Source organism: Lissotriton vulgaris, chromosome 7, assembly GCF_964263255.1.
Source record: "Lissotriton vulgaris chromosome 7, aLisVul1.2, whole genome shotgun sequence".
In the NCBI taxonomy this organism is placed as follows: domain Eukaryota; kingdom Metazoa; phylum Chordata; class Amphibia; order Caudata; family Salamandridae; genus Lissotriton; species Lissotriton vulgaris.
In genome coordinates, this window is record NC_141695.1 from 1,758,685,758 (window position 1) to 1,758,707,759 (window position 22,002).

Sequence of the window (22,002 nt, forward strand, 5' to 3'; positions counted from 1 at the left end):
GAAAATCCCAATTTTCGGAGCAGGAGATTTATTTACAGCAGCAGGGGTGAGGCCGATATCTGAGTTAGAAATAAATCATTGTCAATGCAACAATTCCAAATGACAATGACCAGTTTAGGTCTTTCATTGGTCTTAATTTGTGTTGGGTTATTCAGATAAATCTCAATGTTTGAGACTTTTATTAATAATGGAGAATCTATATTTGTGGGGTGAGGATGATCAAAATGTGTGAGGATGAAAAAGGAGCTACTGCTGGACCAGGTGTAGAGTTTATGTTCGATGTTGGTTTAAGAATTATTGCACAGTGGATGCCAGTGCCATGAGCCTACGGTGAGGTTCTCTTGCAGGTAGATGAGGGAAGAGAGGAAGCAGTCGCGTTTGATAGCTGCTCTTTGTCTAGCAGGGTTATGAATTACTTGGTAATTGAATGGGAGACATTAGCAACTTTCTGACTCTTTATTTTCGCAGATATGTTTGGGGTGTTAAGGTGATTTTAAAGACTGATCATAATCCAATACTCAACATTTTGAAGTCGGGAGGGGTGAGTGATTGCTTTGCTAGACTACTGGCCAAGATGCAATTTTACATTTGCATCATTGAAGATGTTCCGGATGAAAGAACTGTATCTCTGACTGTCTCACTTGCCAGATGTGTCAAGGGTGCTTATGAGACAGAGAAAGGAGAAGCAGTAGCAAATGTATGTGATGTAATGGAGGGTGTTGGAAGTACTCTATCCAGGGAGGATTGGATGGTAGCTATGAAAAATAGCAATGCTTTGAAAGCAGTGGTTGTGTTCATAGAGAAAGGATCTTGAAGCAAGACTACAGTTCCAGAAAGTGACCAACCTTGTTACGCCATTCTGGAATCATTAACAATGAGTAATGGGAATACGATGATGCAGGGAGAACAATTTGTACCTTGGTAAGGCCATGACTTTCAACCATGTCAAGGAGAGGGTTGAGTGGGTTGGAAGATCAGGCAAAGGAATAGATGTTTAGGTGTGAGGTGTGTGAGGGAGTGGAGAAGGGTTGGTTGGTTGGTTTGGGTACGGTAAATTCTGACCAACATATAGATGATCTACGATTGTCATGAGATGAAATATGTTTTAATTTATTGATCCTTTTTATGGTCCGTACGAGATCTTTCAAGATATGCAGAATGTGGTTGTTGATCTGCATTGGGGCATGGAGGGCAACCTTTAGAAAGGACGGAATTCTGTCATGGCTAGCCCACTTTGGAAATTAAGAACATTTTGGAAGGATGTGGAATTTGTCATACACACACCTCTTTGTACAATCCCATGGTTAATGGGCAGGGGGAGAGAATAATCTGATTAGTTAGGGGCACCATGGAAATGGTGTTTAAATCGGGTAGTTCAGAGGGCACTGGGACACATGTTGTGGGAACACCATACTACAATTAATATTGTAATGGTTAAAGCCCTGATTGAGATAATGTGAGATAGATCAGTTGGCGCAAAGGTGACTGCAGGATGGTTGCACAAAAGGTATGGTGTTGAGATTAAGGACTAACGTTTCCCATATCAAAAGTCAGTTGCATGCTCAGTAGTTATTTCCGGTAGTACAGAGGCAGAATTTAGTCATATATTTATGAAAATGCTTTTCAATGTTCTGCTCACCTCTTCGCCATACCCATATTCTCATGCTCATGTATGTCCATTTAGTTCACTCACTCTTCTAGCACAACCCTTAAGTCTTAGTGAGGTGGCATTATTGGCCAGCACTCCCACTCTAAAAGCTGTTGCAGCACCACTGCGTGTGCTCAGATCCAGTATATATAATCCAGGCTCTCACTGGCTGCTTTCATTCTGCTCCCTCCCACAGGCAGTCCTTGCCCCACCCCTGGCTCCTGCTGGCAGACCACTCTTGGCGTGGCCTGCGGCGTTGTCCTCGGTGCTGCAATCATTGTGGTTGGGATGGCGGTTCATTATGAGAGACGCCTGAAACAAAAGGACACAAACAAAGGTAAAAGTCCATAACTTGGCCCTTAATGTATCTCTCTGTATATTATATACTATATTCTGTATATGTGACACAACAGTAATGCTTCCATCACTCTCTGTCTCAGATGAAAACATGTACCAGAATCCCAGTGTTATCAAAAACGCTGATACCCCCTATGAGAACGTGAAGAAAGGGCGCGATGGTCAGTCAGCGGTGAGTAGCTGGCAGTGATGAAGTCATGGTTCAAGGAAAAATGTAAATAATTTCTCATATGAACAAATCAAATGTATTCGTATTGTTTTTGTTTTTAATTTTCATACTGTGTGAGACAAAGTGCATAGACCTTTCACTCTCTGCAGAAAGTGCATTGCTTCTGGGGGTTGTTTTGATCCCTTCACACAATAGACTGTAAGCTGTGTTTGGCCCAAAAACTGCCTCCACCTTTTTAGAGTGACCCATGAGGTGCCCTGCTGCGTTAGTCTGGGAGTGGCTACTGTTAGCTGAAGATGCTGCAGGAACCTTCCTTCCTTCATTAGGGGCAGCGTTTCTTATCACTTTAGTACATGTAATTTTAGAAAATGTAGATGAGCTCCCTGCACGTGGCCTGAGGGTGCAACCGCGGCCTGGCCTTTGTGTCTACATGAGACTGGCATTATAGCTCTTTACATACGTTGTCAGTGCCCACATACCTAGTCTCCAGCATATAATGTGTGTTAGGGAGGGTCTTTCCTATCACTTTATCAAAGGAACACACACCTGTTTTAAAGTCTGTACCTCTATTTATGATTGAGCAAGGAGTGTTGCAGATGTTGGCAGACTATACATTGAAAATGGGTTGGTGGATATGCAACCACCGTGGATTGACTTAGCAGTGCAACCCAATCCTGGAAACAACTCAGCCTCCACCAGGGGAACATCTTCCAAGTAAGATAGCTCCAAATTGGATGATTAGCATAAGAAAGTTTGTTATTAGTTGGCGGAATTTGAGTTATATCTAAATAATAAGTCCAAAATCTGGACAGCCCAGAGGGGGGGGGGGCAATGTATTAAAAAAGTAGGAAATCTGTTTTCAAGTTTTACATGTTCTAGTAGTGAATAAGTCTTTAAATACATTTTTCACTACTGCAAGGCCTACCTCTCGCGATAACATTGGTGTTACCCTATTTAATTTAACAATCAGTAATTACCACATGCGAGCAGGTAATCCGTTTATTTTTGTTGTCTTTGTAATTGTAATGAAACATCCAAATTAATGGTGAAATCTGATTTAAAATTTCAATTTTGAACATGTCACTTTTGGAAAGTTAGGATGTTCCTGCCTTAGCCATTTGGTACCTGCAGCCTGTCTCTGGGTCAAATGTCATATAGGTGGCAGTTGGGCTTTGTTTATTCCTCTTAGACAACCACACACAATACATAGCTTAGGTGTTCCTGGGTGGGCTATCTCTGACAGGATCGGAGAGAGGAGCTGGGAACAGTACCTCTTACACTTGAATAGGCCTTATCGTGCCTCCACATAAAAGGCTGCCTCCCCGATATAGTCAGACTGGAGCCGGGGCCAGGAAGGCAGGCCACTTGTGCAATTCAAAGCCATACCTGCTTCTCCCACTTCAAAGGCACAAATGGGTATAAATGCTGGACTTAAGACACTTACAGCCAGATTCATCATCGGCATGTTTTGCGAGTCTGTAATAGCGATTTATAAGGAATCGCTATTACAGACTCGCAAAACAGGATCGCAAATAAGGAATAACTCCCCATTCATTCCTATGGGCCTAGAGGCCCATAGGAATGAATGGGAACACATATCAATGTGCGAATCGCTATTAGCGATTCACATTTTGATTTTGCGATTTCAAGGGTGCAGGGGTGTCCAATGGACACCCTGTTGCACCCCTGAAATGTACATGTAGCCTGATGTTTTGCACACACATGTCCAAAGGACATGTGTGTGTGTAACATACCACTTAGAAAAATGCACTAAAGTGCATTTTTCTAAGTTTTCGCTATTTACCACGAAGTTACACTTCGCTGTAGATAGCGGCCAGGAATAGCGAATTTGCAAATAAAGGCCACTTGTGCAATTCAAAGCCATACCTGCTTCAAAAGCACAAATGGGTATACATGCTGGACTTAAGACACTTACAGCCAGATTCATCATCGGCATGTTTTGCGAGTCTGTAATAGCGATTTATAAGGAATCGCTATTACAGACTCGCAAAACAGGATTCATGTAGGAATCGCAATATTTATTGTGATTCCTACAGCTTCCTTATTTGCGATTAGCTAATTGCTAATCGCAAATAAGGAATAACTCCCCATTCATTCCTATGGGCCTAGAGGCCCATAGGAATGAATGGGAAGACATATCAATGTGCGAATCGCTATTAGCGATTCGCATTTTGATTTTGCTATTTCAAGGGTGCAGGGGTGTCCAATGGACACCCTGTTGCACCCCTGAAATGTACATGTAGCCTGATGTTTTGCACACACATGTCCAAAGGACATGTGTGTGTGTAACATACCACTTAGAAAAATGCACTAAAGTGCATTTTTCTAAGTTTTCGCTATTTACCACGAAGTTACACTTCGCTGTAGATAGCGGCCAGGAATAGCGAATTTGCAAATAAATATTGGTTAATGAATTGCATTTAAGGAATCTCAAATAGAGATTCCTTAAATGCAATTCCTCGCAAATATGCGATTTCGCAATTACCGATTTTTGCATTTGGGATGATGAATCCCAAATGCAAAAATTGCACTCGCAAAGGCCCAGATTCGCAGAATCTGCCCTTTGCGAGTCGATTTTCCCTTCATGAATCTACCGGTATCTCTTTAGTACACTTCTGGACCTGCGGATATTCTGCCAGGAAGAAGGACTGTGCTGCTGAAAGGACTGAAACTCTGCTTGAATGTTGCTCTTAAGGCCTGTTGCCCTGCTGTTCTGACCTACGGCCTGCTGCCCTCTTGCCTGGTTAGAAGGACTGGACCTGCATATGTGTAATCCAGGACCACCTGAGTGACTCTAAAGGCTAGGTGGTTGCCCTCCAGACTTGAGCCTCAAGAACAGAAGGCTCCAACGACCTCTACCCTAGCACTTGTACACTGACATCTGTGAGTCTACCAAGCCAAGTAATGCCACCCCAGTCTTGGACCCTCGGAAGTGGGCGTGAGGTGCTCTGCCAGCCTTTATAGTGGCCAGTCCCGTTCAGAACCCACACATCCCTGCTGCTGCATTGATTGGATCCTTTACAGAGACCTGCATAGCTTCTGCAGCAAGCAAACTATTTGGAACCACCGCTGCATGCATCCTTGGGGCACCCCTTGCATCCCTCGTCGACGACAGCCTTACCAAAATGCCGGCAGCGCATTGTAGCCTTGCATCTCCGCGGGCACGCACTGCATCCTTGATGCCAGACTTGGCATCGCAAGTCCTTGTTGACGGGATCCTCGATGACAATGCAAGACCTCGCATTGCAGCCTTGCTGCATCTCCTAATCAATGCATCCCTTTGGTGGCACATCTTCGGCGCAACTTTGACGGAAACCTGGATTTAATATACTTTGTTCTGCAGGCCTGCGCTCCATTGCAGTCGGCCTGAACCTGTGACTTTGTCTCAGTCAGTAGTAACCATATATACACTACTTTTTACTTTTTTGACACTATTTTCACAAAAATCTTTACATTTGCATATCTCCAGTTCTACTGATTAGATTTTTTTAGGTTTTTTTTGTATATTAAAGAAATCTCTACTATTCTCATCTGGTGTGGGATCCTTTTATGTGGTCACTTTATTACGGTTTGAAGAGTTGCACACATACTTTACACATTGCCTCTAAGTTAAGCCTAATCCTCCTTGCATAATTAGAAGTAATTTAGCAGAAAAATCCAAATGCATGAGCATATTTATCACTTGTTAATCGTGTTTTGTTGCATTTGGCGCTGTTTCTAAGCACAGAATGCACCCTTGTGTCCAATTTGCACATAAGGGTGCATTTTGCACTAAGAAAATACTGCAAAATGACAACAGTAAGTTGGGGGAAAATTCCTTGCCAAAAGCACATTTAGCGAGCTTTAGTGGCTGCTCGCGTTCCTTTTTCATTGCATTTAGCATTATCTCTTAGCGCAAAATCATCCTTTCATCCATTTTGGACATGAGGGGTCATTTCTGTGCTACGAAAAAGCTCTAAATGCAGACTTGCTCTTCTCATGTAATTCAATTGTAATCTTACAGAATTCTTGTGATTAATCCAACGGATTTATTTGACTAACATCCATCCGTACTAGTGTCCTCAGGCAGGCCACGGGACCCTCCTCTCCTCTCCTCCCCTTTCTTCCTCTCCTCTCTTCCTCTCCTCTCCTCTCTTGTCCTCTCCCCTTATCTCCTCTCCTCTCCCCTTCCCTGCCTCTGCAAATTACATGCCCCCCCCCCAGCCTACTCAGTTAACCCTTAGGTAATGCATACAGTCAAATCAATAAACCTTCCTACCATACCCTGAGAGCACCATTAGAGAGAGGAGCCATTTAAAAAAAGATATCAAAAGAAATAGACCTGGACAATATATTTTCAATGTATCCCATATGAGTAACCAAAGCTTTTTTACAATTGGACAAAAAAAGAACATGTGTAAAATATCACATGTAACTAGAACAAGACCAACACCTTGCATCATTAAAAAGTTTAAACCTATACAGGTCCTCCGGGGTCAGGTATAGTCTATTATAAAAGTAATATCATGTTTGGGTCGCGCTTGCTGAGCGAGAGGAAGTATGAATCTTGGCCCATATGGATCCCCAGATCTGAAAAGAAAACTCCTGTTGAAGATCAGTCTCCCACAAGAGCTCTACCTTGCATTTTGTTCTGATATTGGAGAAACAAGACAACATCTTATCAATTTCAGCTGCCTTCATTCAATAGGAGAAGTCCAACGTAAGAAGGAAGTCTGATTGTGGGGACAGAATTAGAGTTCTGAGAGAGAAATAGAAGAAGAGGATTATTTAGAGGCAGGTAATAAGAGGATATCTCATATTTTTTCTGAATCTCAGAAAAATCAAAAAGAGATCCGTCTGAAAGTATATGACCAATGGTTATAATTCCTTTGTCAATCCACTCCTTCCAATAGAGAGCTCTATCATTCAATCTTACATGCTTATTATACCAAATAGGGGTTTATGAAATAATGTCAACACATGAAATAGAGGAGGTAATTAAAGGTTTAGCAATGGCTATAGAACGGGTAAGTATAGGCGAGGAAAAAGCACTGGGGGGCTGGGAGATATAAACTGTGTCAATGAAAGAAAAAGGTGCACGTTGAGCCTGCTCCAGTTGACCCCAAATTGTTAATATTTCATGAGGCTCCGTTCAAAGGGAAGTCCAAATGTGTTAAGATCAGGAAAGTTAACCCCTCCAGTGTCTTTGGATTGTTGAAGATGGGCCAATGAAATTCGAGTCTTAAGTTTATTCCACGAGAATTTGATCAAGGAAAAGTTAATAATTTTAACGAAAGAGAGTGGAAGGGCAATTCACGACAAAGAGAAATAGAAATTAGCTATTGTAAACAGCATCATTTTAATTGTTGCTATCCTATCCCATCAAGACACAAATAGAGGAGACCACCCTTCCATCAATGACACATTTTTTTGATGATTTCAGTAAGGTTAATTTTAATGGTTGCTTTGATATTGTTTGAATATAGGATAGCTAGACACTTAATGCTTTTTGAATTCCATGTGAAACCAGTATCCTTAAACATATCTGGGAGGCAGTATTTATTTAGGGGCAGGACCTCTGATTTACCTATATTAAGCTTATAAGCAGAAACTAAAGATTAGTAGTTTAATAATGAAAACAACTCAGGTTTTGATGTGCTAGGGTTAGATAATTATAACAAAATATCATCTGCATAAGCAGTACATTTTATATCCATGTTCTGAAATTGGAAGCCTGTGAAACTTGAGGGTCGGCTGATTTTTTCTAAGAAGGGTTCTAAAGAAAAATAAATAAAAGTGGAGATAAAGGGCAAACTTGTCTAGGCCCTGTGTGGAAACCTGGCATGGGCTACCCACCCCCCTCCACACCACCTTCCTAATATCTACATACATGGTTCATCCCATACGTCATCCTCACTGCCAACAACAGATAACATAAGACAAAGGGACTCTATGCTTTTAGTATAAATACAGCACCTCTTGCTAGCGTGAGACAGAGGGAAACGAGACTTCCAGGCTGGCACACTGGCCAGAGACGGTGCATGCAGTCGCTCCAGCTGACAGTGGTCTAACCATCCCGTGCGGGGTGTCCAACTCGAGACCAGGACGAGGTCCCACTCTCTCTTGACTAAGGTAATGGGGTTCGACTAAATCCTAGTGGGAGTCTTGGCTTCTTTCGCACCTACTCACATGCTAGGTACACTTAGGTACATCTAGACAGGCAATGTAGGAGTATGCGCTTTATTTTATAAATGCATTTTATATTCATGTATGTGTTCATGACTATTGCAACATGGTAGAACTGTACTATCCCTTTTTATTCACTGTACTGCTAGTTTTATATCTCTGCTACTCTGCTACTGTTTAACAGTTGTCGCAGCACATATATTTTACACAAGAAGAACAACTGTGCAATAAATACTTATTGTAAGCACGCTCAACAGTTTTTTCTTTGTAACTCTCTGAGACTGAATTAGCAAGCACGAGTGACTGAGCGAAAAGTAGTACATTGTTTCCACGAGTCTGAGAAATCAGGGTTTGTCGTGTTCTGAGGTTGCCAGAAACTAATCTCTCTGATAACAAGTATATTCTAGTGGCACTATGAGCCAACTAATGCAAACAGGCTATCATATGCGGTGGGGCTGCTCAGAAAGAATCAGTCTGCCAACAAGCCCACAGTATAGGTTATCGAAAAGCGCAGGTCCTGCATAAGGGTAGTATAGGAACTGCACTGCAGTCTCTGCTTGGACTGGTAATGATTTGTGAACTCACAAAGGTTATATGTTAATTTATGTATGTAAACACTGTCATTATGTTTTTGCACTCTTTAAAAATCACCGTCATCACTGCTCGATGGTTCTCCCCCAACGCCTCCAATGCAATAAACTGAATTATTATTTGAGCTACGGCCACGGTGGCACGTGAATTAGGGGCTAAAGAGGATGACGCGCTCTAAGGTGCCCCCTCTACGGAGAGGAGGATTGGAGAATGTGCTCATCTATTCTTCAGCGAGTGAGTCAATCTCATAACAGAGCTCCTGTCTAAAGGATGCAGTCCTGTGGAGCAACGTTTAAGAAGAGACTGCTGCAGGGGCCCGCACCTCAGGGTAATGGCAGGTTCCACTTTACCCTTTCGCTTTCCCTTCCTCTCCAGTGGTCTGGATGTGTGAGAAGAGAACGAAAGCAAATAAGAAGGTGTTGAGAGGGTGGAGGGTGGACAAGGGTTGGAAACATCAGGAAGCAAAGAAGAGTCTCAAGGATGCAGTGAGGTAGCAGAACAAAAGCCTGAGCTGCCCCCCCTCAGCGAGTTACAATTGATGACGCAGAGGTCAGTCATTCTTGTACTTTCCTTCCAGCCATGGGATCTCCAGGACAGGATGCTGTCAGATGCTCTGTTCCTATTTTATTCTTAAATCCTCAAATGTGTTAAGTCTTTTCCTTCTCTCTCCTGTAGAATCCCGACTCCGCTGCAGACCCAGCGTACATGGTAAGTACATAACACAGTACAAGGATCAAACCTTGTGACATCACCAGACGTAAGCCTTAGAGTCATTATTGTATTTCACCTTAGAGACAGGAAGCAGATCCCTGGCACAGGAAGTGGTGATGCCCTTCCTGTGTGCAGGAGACTTGTCTACCTGAGGGACAGAGGAACCGGAAACAGAGGCAGGGCAGATGTTCTTGGTCCTCAGCTTCGAAGCTTACGGAGGGAGAGGAGGAGTCTCAGGGAGGAGAACATCAGCAGAGCTTAGATCAAGAGCTGATTCAAACAAATTAAGGGTGTAGGAAGTATAAATTGTAGACTTTTCTGAATTCAAAGTCAGGAGCTGTAGGAGTCAGTAAATAAAAAGGTAAAACCAAATAATTCATAGTCATCAGATTTACTGAACACTGATGGAGTGTGTGTCCACCCGACGGACAGCTAGTGAGCAACACAGTCGTTGCTCAATGAGGACTAGTCCGTCGTGTCATCGTGTCAGGTGTTTCTTTTAACAAAGAAACACCTGACACGATGACACGACGAACAAAAGCTTGAATGTTCCTGGCGCATTGGGGGCTTGCTCACAAATGCACAGGGCAGGGGTGTAGCTACCACTGCTCCATCAGGTACAGTGGCACCAGGGCCCAGAGCTCCAAGAGGTTCAGTGATCCCTGACAATGCTGTATTATACTACACTAACAGCAGTCTAAGGGGGCATTTTCCTTGCTTGCACCAGGGCCCATGGTACCCTTGCTGTGCTCCTGGCGTAGGGGACATAGTTTGTCCCAGATCCATTGAGTCTGGCACACAAGGTTTTGACGTCTGAGCCAACTGATTTGTTTGCATTCACGCCTCTGCATGAAATGGGGAACCATGAATAATGTGGATGAGTTATCCACCAGTTGCTGGTACATACAGCTTCTCCTAGCTGTGCCATATTAATACTATACTGTGCCCTATTATGAATACATTATATAATACTTGATTCTTTGATTTCCAGGAGTTGAAACATGGAGACCGAGCAACCTACGAGCAGATAAAAAGGTAAAAGATGAAATATTCCATTTCAATGTATTATTGTTTCTTTATCTTAAGCAAGGTCTGGTTAATATATTGAAGGAGGTCTCTTGGCGTCATTTAAACCCCTTGACCGGGCAGTGTAGCTGCTGTGCTGTTAGAAGCTCACTGCCTACCCAGCCTGCCTAGCGGGGATCTTACGGCCTTCAATGCATCTGTTGGTGATGTGGTTGTAGTGAAGCTTTGTTGAACAAGAGACAATGTTGTTTTTGTTTAACTTACCAATTTTTTTTGCTTTCTATTATAAATTCTAAAAGCAGGATTTTGTTTTTGAAAACAAAGATGCAGGGGCCTTCACTCTGCTGATTAGTAATTGGTTCACTTCTCTTCCTGGTGCTGCCATATCCTCTGAGTGACAGAGAAGTCTGGAGGCATTCATTACGACCCAGTGAAGGTCTGAGTGGGGGTGCGTCCAGAGGGCTATATACATATATTTGTTAGAATATTGTGTGCTAAAATATCGCCCATCAGAATAATCATTATAATATGATCAATCAATCAATCAATCAAGAAATGTATATAGCGCGCTACTCACCCGGAGGGTCTCAAGGCGCTTGGGGGAGGGAGGTCCGTTACTTCTCGAACAGCCAGGTCTTGAGTTGCTTCCTGAAGGAGAGGTGGTCTTGGGTAAGACGGAGGTGGATGGGGAGGGAGTTCCAAGTCTTGGCTGCCAGGTAGGAGAAGGATCTTCCCCCCATGGTGGCTCTTCGAATGCATGGGACGCGGCGAGGGCGTGGCTGGTCGATCGTAGCTGGCGGGTGGGAGTGTAGAAGGTCAGGCGGTTGTTGAGGTACCTGGGGCCCAGGTCGTGGAGGGCCTTGTGTGCGTGGGTGAGGAGACGGAATGTGATTTTCTTGCTGAGGGGGAGCCAGTGCAGGTCTCTCAGGTGTTCGGAGATGTGGCTGTGTCGGGGGATGTCCAGGATGAGTCGTGCGGAGGCGTTCTGGATGCGTTGGGGTTTTTTCTGCAGTTTGGCCGTGGTTCCGGTGTAGAGGGTGTTTCCCTAGTCTAGTCGGCTGGTGACGAGTGCCTGGGTGACCGTCTTCCTGGTTTCGGTGGGGATCCATCGGAAGATCTTTCGGAGCATGCGTAGGATGTTGAAACACGATGAAGAGACGGCGTTGACTTGTCTGGTCATCGAGAGGGAGGAATCCAGGATGAAGCCCAGGTTGCGTGCATGGTCCGTTGGTTTGGGTGCGCTGCCCAGGGCGGGGGGCCACCAGGAGTTGTGCCAGGCAGAGGGTGATGATCCAAGGATGAGGACTTCCATCTTGTCTGAGTTCAGTTTTAGGCGGCTGTTCTTCATCCACTCGGCTACGTCTTTCATCCCTTCGCGTAGGTTGGTTCTGGCGGTGGCTGGGTCGTTGGTGAGGGAGAGGACCAGTTGGGTGTCGTCTGCGTAGGAGATGATGTTGAGGTTGTGTTGGTGTGCGATGGCTGCGAGGGGGCTCATGTAGATGTTGAATAGGGTCGGGCTGAGTGATGAGCTTTGTGGTACGCCGCAGATGACTTCGGTGGCCTTCGATCTGAACAGGGGTAGGCGGACTCTCTGGGTTCTTCCGACGAGGAATGAGATGATCCAATCCAGTGCCTTCTCTTGGATTCCAACGTTGCTGAGGCGTTGTACTAAGGTGCAGTGGCAGACAGTATCGAACGACGCGGAGAGGTCCAGGAGGATGAGGGCCGCTGTTTCCCCGTTGTCGAGCAGGGTTCGGATGTCGTCAGTGGCTGCGATGAGGGCGGTCTCGGTGCTGTGGTTGGCTCGGAAGCCGGACTGAGAGAGGTTGAGGGATCCGTTTGTCTCGAGGAAGGCGGCAAGCTGTCTGTTGACGGTCTTCTCGATGACTTTGGCGGGAAACGCAAGGAGCGAGATGGGACGGTAGTTCTTGAGGTCGGTGGGGTCTGCTGATCGTTTCTTCAGGAGGGCGCTGAGTTCAGCATGCTTCCAGCTCTCTGGGAAGGTGGCGGTGTTGAAGGAGCAGTTGATGATGTCCCGGAGTTGGGGTGCAATGACGGAGTCGGCCTTGTTGAAGACGTGGTGGGGGCATGGGTCGGTTGGCGATCCGGAGTGGATGGTGTTCATTGTGTGGATGGTGTCTTCGGTGCTGACCGGTGTCCTTTCGCGGAGGGTGGTGGTGGGGGTCGTTGGTTCTGTGGTTGGTTGTGTGGTCTGTTCGCCGAAGCTGTTGTGTATGTCTGCGATCTTGCTGTGGAAGAACTAGGCAAGTGAGTCGCAGAGGTCTTTTGAGGGGGTGATGTCGTTGGTTCCGGCGCTGGGGTTGGAGAGCTCTTTGACGATGCTGAAGAGTTCCTTGCTGTTGTGGGCGTTGTTGTCTATTCGATCCTTGAATGCTGACTTCTTGGTGGTGTGGATCAGCTGGTGGTGTTTGCGGGTGGTGTGCTTGAGGGCGGTCATGTTGTCTGTAGTCGGGTGTTTTCGCCAGGCTTTCTCGAGGGTACGGCAGTTCTTCTTGGAGTTCTTGAGATCGTCATTGAACCAGAGGGCTTTCTTGCTTCCGGGTCTGTTGGGATGGTTTGTCAGGGGTGCGAGGTCGTCAGTGCAGTTGGTGATCCACTGTGTGAGGTTGTTGGCTGCTTGGATGGGGTCCGTTAATCTGGTGGGAGGGTTCTGGTTCAGTGATGTGGTGAGCTGGTCGGTGGTGATCTTGATCCAGCTCCTGCGGGGAGCCTGGTGTGGGTGGTGGTGAGTTGTGGTCCTTCTGTAGCTGAAGTGGACGCAGCTGTGGTCTGTCCAGTGGAGTCCGGTGGAGTGGCTGAAGGAGATGTACTTGCTGGAGGAGAAGACTGGGTCAAGCGTGTGTCCGGCGTAGTGGGTTGGGGTGTTCACTAGTTGCTTGAGTCCGAGGTTGGCGAGGTTGTCCAGCAGGGTGGTGGTGTTTTTGTTGTTGTTGTTCTCTAGGTGGAAGTTGAGGTCCCCTAGGAGGATGTTGTCAGCGGATGCGAGGGCGTGTGGGCTGCTGAAGTCTGCGATGTCTTCTCTGAATAGTGTGCGGGGTCCAGGGGGTCTGTAGCTGAGGGTGCCTCTGAGTGTGGTCTTGGAGTCGGTGTGTATCTCGAAGTGAAGATGTTTGGCGGCTGTGAGGGTGTCGTCGGAGTTGGTCGTGATGCGGATGGTGTTCTTGTGGACGATGGCGATGCCTCCTCCTGTCTGGTTGACGCGGTCCCTCCGGGTCAATCAATCAATCAATCAAAGACATTTATAGAGCGCACCACTTACCCGTCGGGTCTCAGGGCGCTGGGGGGGGGGGGGGGTGCCGTTACTGCTCGAACAGCCATGTCTTGAGCTTCTTCCTGAAGGAGAGGTGGTCTTGGGTCAGGCGCAGGTCGGGAGGGAGGGAGTTCCAGGTCTTGGCGGCCAAGTAGGAGAAGGACCTTCCTCCTGTTGTCGCTCTACGGATGCGTGGGACGGCGGCGAGGGCGTGGCTGGCTGATCGGAGGTGGCGTTTGGGAGCGTAGAAGTTGATTCGGTTGTTGAGGTAGCTCGGACCTTGATCGTGCAGGGCTTTGTGTGCGTGGGTGAGGAGACGGAAGGTGATTCTTTTGTTGACGGGGAGCCAGTGCAGGTCTCTCAGGTGTCCGGAGATGTGGCTGTTACGTGGGATGTCGAGGATGAGTCTGGCTGAGGCGTTCTGGATCCGCTGAAGTCTCTTCTGGAGCTTGGCGGTGGTTCCGGCGTAGAGGGCGTTGCCGTAGTCCAGTCGGCTGGTGACGAGGGCCTGGGTGACGGTCTTCCTGGTCTCCGTGGGGATCCACCAGAAGATCTTCCGTAGCATGCGCAGGATGTTGAAGCACGCTGAGGAGACGGCGTTGACTTGCTTGGTCATAGAGAGGGAGGAGTCCAGGACGAAACCCAGGTTGCGTGCGTGGTTAGTCGGTTTGGGTGCGGTGCCCAGGGCGGGGGGCCACCAGGAGTCATCCCAGGCGGTGGGCGTGGAGCCCAGGATGAGGACCTCCGTCTTGTCTGAGTTCAGTTTCAGGCGGCTGGTCGTCATCCACTCGGCTACCTCCTTCATCCCTTCGTGTAGGTTGGCTCTGGCGGCGGCGGGGTCGTTGGTCAGGGAGAGGATCATCTGGGTGTCGTCGGCGTAGGAGATTATGTTGAGGTTGTGTTGGCGTGCGATGGCCGTGAGGGGGCTCATGTAGACGTTGAAGAGGGTAGGGCTCGGCGAGGATCCTTGAGGGACGCCGCAGATGACTTCGGTGGCTTCTGACTTGTACGGTGGTAGGCGGACTCTCTGTGTTCTTCCGTCGAGGAAGGAGACGATCCATTCCAGTGCCTTCTCCTGGATTCCGACGTTGCTGAGGCGCTGCACTAGGGTGCGGTGGCAGACAGTGTCGAAGGCCGCGGAGAGGTCTAGGAGGATGAGGGCCGCTGTTTCTCCGTTGTCCATCAGGGCTCGAATGTCGTCGGTGGCGGCGATGAGGGCGGTCTCGGTGCTGTGGTTGGCTCGGAAGCCGGATTGCGAGGGGTCGAGGGATCCGTTCGTCTCGAGGAAGGCGGCCAGCTGTTTGTTGACGGTCTTCTCGATGACTTTTGCTGGAAACGGGAGGAGCGAGATTGGCCGGTAATTCTTGAGTTCGGTGGGGTCTGCTGTAGGTTTCTTGAGAAGTGCACTGAGTTCTGCGTGCTTCCAGCTCTCGGGGAAGGTGGCGGTGTCGAAGGAGGTGTTAATGATGTCCTGCAGGTGGGGTGCGATGACAGTGTCGGCCTTGTTGAAGACGTGGTGAGGGCAGGGGTCGGTCGGAGATCCGGAGTGGACGGAGTTCATCATGCGGACGGTGTCTTCGGTGCTGATCGGAGTCCAGGCTCGGAGGGCGGCGGTGGGTGGCGTTGCTGTGGTCGTGGCGTGCGTCGGTTGGGTGCTGAAGCTGTTGTGTATGTCCGCGATCTTGTTGTGGAAGTAGGAGGCGAGGGAGTTGCAGAGATCTTGCGAGGGGATGATGTCGTTGTTTCCGGCGTTGGGGTTGGAGAGCTCTTTGACGATGTTGAAGAGTTCTTTGCAGTTGTGTGCGTTGTTGTCCAGCCGGTCCTTGAATGCAGTTTTCTTGGCGGCTCGGATCAGTTGGTGGTGCTTCCGGGTGGCGAGTTTGAGGGTGGTCTTGTTGTCCGGTGTGGGTTCCTTTCTCCAGGCTTTCTCGAGGGCTCGGCAGTTCTTCTTGGAGCTCTTGAGTTCGTCGGTGAACCATGGGGCTTTCTTGCTGCCGGGTCTGCTAGGCGGGGTCCTCAGGGGGGCGAGTTCGTCTGCGCAGTCACTGATCCACTTCGTGAGGTTGTCGGCGGCCTGGCTGGGGTTCGCTGAGCTGGCAGGAGGGTGCTGGCTCAGGGAAGCGGTGAGCTGGTCGGCTGTGATCTTGTTCCAGCTTCTACGGGCAACCTGTTGCTGGTGGTGATGGCTCGTCGTTCTTTTGAAGGTGAAGTGTACGCAGCTGTGGTCCGTCCAATGGAGTTCTGTGGCGTGGCTGAAGGCGATGTCTTTGCTGGATGAGAAGACGGCGTCGAGTGTGTGTCCAGCGAGGTGGGTGGGGGTGCTCACCAGTTGCTTCAGTCCAAGGTTGGCGAGGTTGTCGAGCAGGGTTCTGGTGTTGCGGTCGTTGTTGTTCTCCAGGTGGAAGTTGAGGTCCCCCAGGAGGATGTAGTCAGCGGAGGGGAGGGCATGCGGGCTGACGAAGTCGGCGATGTCCTCGCTGAATTGAGTGCGTGGTCCCGGGGGTCGGTAGATCAGGGTGCCTCTGAGGGTGGTCTTCGGGTCGGTGTGGATCTGGAAATGCAGGTGTTCGGCGGTGGTTAGGGTGTTGTCGGTGCTAGTCGTGATGCGGATAGTGTTCCTGTGGATGATGGCGATGCCTCCTCCCATCTGGTTGGCGGTGCGGTCCCTTCGGGTGATCTTGTAGCCCTCTGGGATGGCGATGGCGATGTCGGGCGCTGAGGAGGCGTTCATCCAGGTCTCCGTGATGAAGGCAACGTCAGGGGCTGTGGCGTCTAGGAGGTTCCAGAGTTCGATGGCGTGTCTGTGGACGGAGCGGGTGTTGAGCAGGATGCACTTGAGGTGTTTGCTGCTGGTGTTCGGCTTGGTAGGTGCTGGTGCCGGGCAGGTCCGGATGCAGGTGAACTTGCAGGCGTGGCAGCTGAAGGGTCCGTGGGAGCGTCGTGGGGTGGCTCGGTAGCATCCTGGGATTCGGCCGGAGTTGAGTGCGATGAGGGTGGCGGCGGTGTACGTCATGCGGGTGGGCGGGGGTCCTCGTGAGCCAGGGGTCCTGGCACTGGGCGCGGTCCAGGCGCGGACGGGCGCAGACGGGCTTACCTTTGGCGCGCCTTCGGCGCACAATCGGCGCGCCCGCTGCGCGTGACCGCTGCGTGTTCGCACGGTCGCCATATATGGCGAAGTGCGCGAGTGGGCGGAGCAGCTGGGAGGCGGGAGCGGGAGGGTACAGAAAGAAAAGGGGCGGGGTTAGCGGTGATGGCGGGAAGCGGGGAGGGATGCGACTGGGGCGGCCGAAAGGGCGGCAAAAAAGGCACAAATGGGGCAAAAAATACAATTCAACAATACAACTCACAGAACAAATTGGCAAAACAGAGACAGGGACACAGGGCAGGAAGCTAGCACAGACCACGCCGCTCGATGGCAGGGGGGCGTGGTCACGCGGCGGAGCCGGGGCAGCGAGGCACAAGGAGAGGAGGCACACGCAGCAGCTGGTGGCCGTGCGGCGCGGGGGTGTCCTAGAATTAGGTCACACTCACCTGCGTCGCACGGTCGCCATATATGGCCAAGTGCGCGGGTGGGCGGAGCAGCTGGGAGGCGGGAGCGGGGAGGGTACAGAAAGAAAAGGGGCGGGGTTAGCGGTGATGGCGGGAAGCGGGGAGCGGGGAGGGATGGTGTATCCGTCCGGGATGGCGATGGCGATGTCGGGCGCTGAGGAGGCATTCATCCAGGTTTCCGTGAGGAAGGCAACGTCTGGAGCTGTGGTGTCGAGCAGGTTCCAAAGTTCCACGGCGTGTCTGTGGACGGAGTGGGTGTTGAGCAGGATGCACTTCAGGTGGTTGCTGTTGGTGCTCGGCTTGGCGGGTGCGGGTGCAGTGCCGGTTCGGCTGCAGGAGAACTTGCAGGGTTGGCAGGTGAAGGGTCCGTGGGTGAGTCCTGGGGTGGCTCGGTGGCAGTCAGGGATCCCACCGGTGTTGAGGGTGGCGGAGTCGTACGTCCGGCGGGAGGGATGGTATCTACTGTGGCCAGGGGGTCTGGCGTTCGGTGCGTCCAGGCGCGGACGGGCGCAGACAGGCTTGCCTTTGGCGCGCCTTCGGCGCACTATCGGTGCGCCCGCTGCGCGTCCGCCATAAATGGCGCTTTTGGGAGGGGCGGAGTGGGAGGGAGGAGCAGCTAGGAGGCTGGAGCGGGGTGGCGCGGGCAGGGAATGGGTACACCGCAGAAGGGGGGCCGCAGGGGAGCAGCGGCAGGGAGCGGGGAGGGCGAGGAGATGGCAAGGAAGCCCAAGGAAGAACAAAAACAAGAACAAGCTCAGGGACAGAACAAGCACTGGAAGCGAGCAGGGACAGGCAGGTAGGGACACCGGGCACACTCACGGGGAGGCACGCGGCGGGTGGAGCGACCGTCACTGACCAGAGTCAGGTCAGGTCACAGCTCCCCGTCGCGCTACCACCACTTAAATGATCCGGAGAGAGGGAGGAGCAGCTGGGAGGCGGGAGCGGGGTGGCGCGGGGAGGGGATCGGTACACGGCGGAAGGGGGGGCGGGGGCCGCAGGGGAGCAGCGGCAGGGAGCGGGGAGAGCGAGGAGACGGCAAGGAAGCCCAAGGAAGATCAAAAACAAGAAAAAGCTCAGGGACAGAACAAGCACTGGAAGCGAGCAGGGACAGGCAGGTAGGGACACTGGGCACACTCACGGGGAGGCGCGCGGCAGGTGGAGCGACCGTCACCCACCAGAGTCAGGTCAGGTCACAGCTCCCCGTCGCGCTACCGCCACTTAAATGATCCGGAGGGAGGGAGGAGCAGCTGGGAGGCGGGAGCGAGGTGGCGCAGGGAGGGGATCGGTACACGCATAAGGGGGGCGGGGGCCGCAGGGGAGCAGCGGCAGGGAGCGGGGAGAGCGAGGAGACGGCAAGGAAGCCCAAGGAAGAACAAAAACAAGAACAAGCTCAGGGACAGAACAAGCACTGGAAGCGAGCAGGGACAGGCAGGTAGGGACACCGGGCACACTCACGGGGAGGCGCGAGGCGGGTGGAGCGACCGTCACCGACCAGAGTCAGGTCAGGTCATCATTTGTCAGATCAACATTGTGACACAGAATATTGTGCATATAACCCAGAGGAAGTGGTCCACGCTCTGAGCCTCTCTTCACACTCTCTCTATTGGCTAGTAAACTGTAGATTGTTTTCATGTCATGATGGGGTTTGGAATGTCGTTGGGGGTATTTATAATGCATGGTAGAATGTTGGTGACAGAATAAACATTGTTCAAATGGAGTCACCTCTACTGTTCGATTCTTTTCTCTTGTGGGCTTTATAGTATTTATATAATTTAAGTAAATTAATAATATTTAAAAATCCAACGTACTTCCGGTATCTTTTAAACACTACAATTGGTAGATTACCTTTGCAGGCACACAGAAAGGGGCTTAAAGTGCTCATGCTTACACTGGGGCTGCATACTCAGCTGCCCCACCTGCTGTAGTTCCAGCCTGGACGTACACTGCGGTCATCAACCAGTCAGTTCTTTTCGAGAGTGACTCCGTTGGTGCCTCTTTTATGCATTGTTGAGTGAGGTTGATATATTTCTCAAATTTCAATAGTTCCATAGACTCCAGGAGGTTGAACACCAGGCTTATGACCTCATGGCATGGTTTTATCCATATGCCAGGAAGAGTGGTTTGGGTAGTGCACAGCATAAGTACAGGAGTGCCGAACAGCCACAAGACAGGTGGTTAAAAGATACATACATGTAGGCACAAAGGCTGCAGTTGGGAGTTTTAATGAGTAACTGCCTCTTTGAGTTGACATTTCTAGATCATAGCCCCATTGGCCAGCAAACATTATTTGTTTCAGGCTCGCTTTCCAAAGGGCGCAACTGAGATAAGGGAGAGATGTGAGGCAGTCTGATTGAGCATTATAGTAGGATTGCCCCACTGTTGACAATAATAAGCCTGGATTTACTGAGTTTATCCATTTCACTTGCCTTGGACAGTGTTGTCATTTGTTTTTTCAACGTTGCTTTAAGGGCCGCACATGACAGCAGGAGACTGGCCAATGTCGACTGGTCGGTTTTAAGTATGGAGATAGATCTATGAAGATATATCAACCATGGGTCCCTTCTTGGTTAATGATGTTCCGAAGAACGGTTTCATAGTATTAGTTGGGACCTTTTTGTTCCTATAGTAATAATTTAAGAAGGATGCCATGCTTGCCCCTGTTCCAGCCTGTTTAAGCATTTCTGGAGATATGTAAAACATGGAGAGACCATTGTACATGCATTGAGCTGATACTTATCTATGATGTCAACTAACTGGCCCGGATAGGCTTCGTTGCCATACCTGATTGTTGGAAGAAGAGTTGCTGCGATTACTTATCTCATTGCAATAGAGGAAGGGGTTTCCAAAGCTTTGTTCACTGAAAATTTCGAAACTCAAAATATTGTGATACAAAAATATTGTGTTAAAAATATCAAGCTCAAAAATATAGTTTTCCTATACGTATAATGGTAAGAACAAAAATATCAAAGAAATATTGTTTTACAATAATATCAACAACTATATGCAAAAATATAGGGCAGATGTAGGAAGCCTAATAACGGTGGGTATCAGCCGAAATTACCAAATTTCGGCTGTTACTGACCGGTATTAGGCTTTTCAGATGTAGGTGGCCACATTTCAGGATTCGGTAATTTACCAAATCAGTAATTTAAAATACTGATTCAGTAAATTACGGAATCTGTAAGGTAGGGTGCACTCAAGTGAGTGCCTTTTACATTTAAGGATTCGTTATTTACCACCAACTATTAGTTGGTGGTAAATAACAAATTGCTTTTAAAAAGCAAATTTTTGCTTTTTATTCAGTGTCATGTGGCATACATGCCCTTAGGGTATGTATGTGTGCCACATGTGCACCCATGCACTATTCAGAAGTGCAACAGGGTGTCAATGTAACACCCTGCCACCCTTGAAAGGGTTCCCCCTATTACCGATTCGATATTTACCGAATCGGTATTTACCGAATCGGTAATTCCCATTCATTCCTATCGGCCTCCAGGCCCATAGGAATGAATGGGAATTACTGAATCTGTATTTACCTATTCGGTAAATACCGAATCGGTAAATACCGATTCTTAATTACCGAATCTTACCGATTTGGTAATTTTTACCGAAAAATTATCTACATCCCATTTACCTATTCTTAAATACCGAATCGGTAAAATTCGGTATTTAAGAATAGGTAAATTTAGATTACCTACATCTGGCCCATAGTTTTTTAAGATATATATAGTTGAAAATAGTAACGATTTAATATATAATAACATGTAATATAATGTGAATTAAAAATCTTTAAATAACAGAAAGCATATATATAAATATATAGTTATTTAAGCAAACACACAGATATATGTTTGTTTATATACAGCGATATATTATAGCATCATTATTAAAATAGTAATTCTAATTTATTATAATTTACTAATTATTTAATTTTAAAAATATAACACTTGTATATAGAAATATGACAAATGTGTATTTAATAAATGAAACACCATGACAAATAAACTGGGACTTTAAAAAAAAACATACTATTTTAATTACACATTAAAAATAAACAACATAAAAAATATACTTTACTAAAAATATATTATATATTACAAATATTACTAATTTAAATAATATAATTTAAAATATACAGAAACATTATAATATTATAATTTTATACAATATAAACAATACTATACGTTTCTAGGATTAATTTATATACTAATCCCACGTCAGTCTCTGCAACAGTAGGGAAAGCTTTGGACTCAGGAGGGGTAAAATTCACTATTCTCACTCCAGTCTGTGCAACAGTAGGGAAAGTGTTGGACTCTGGAGGGGTAAAAGTTACTATTCCGACTCAAGTCAGTGCAACAGTAGGGAAAGAGTTGGACTCAGGAGCAGTTCAATTCACTAGTCCCACTCCTGTTGTGCCACAGTAGGGAAAGCGTTGGACTCAGGAAGGGGTAAAATTTACTATTCCCAGATAATCAATCAATTATCATTTAATGA

General features: G+C 48.2%; 1 protein-coding gene across 1 annotated transcript in view; it reads left to right on the plus strand.

Moving 5' to 3' along the window:
- Positions 1 to 22,002, plus strand: part of LOC147706600 (cell adhesion molecule CEACAM7-like) — a 112,726-nt gene that overhangs the window by 85,113 nt on the left and 5,611 nt on the right. Inside the window, exons 4-7 of the mRNA XM_086929636.1 lie at positions 1,845 to 1,985; positions 2,089 to 2,177; positions 9,627 to 9,659; positions 10,654 to 10,697. Coding sequence (XP_086785762.1) covers positions 1,845 to 1,985; positions 2,089 to 2,177; positions 9,627 to 9,659; positions 10,654 to 10,697 — 307 coding nt within the window. The remainder of the gene's footprint in view (positions 1 to 1,844; positions 1,986 to 2,088; positions 2,178 to 9,626; positions 9,660 to 10,653; positions 10,698 to 22,002) is intronic.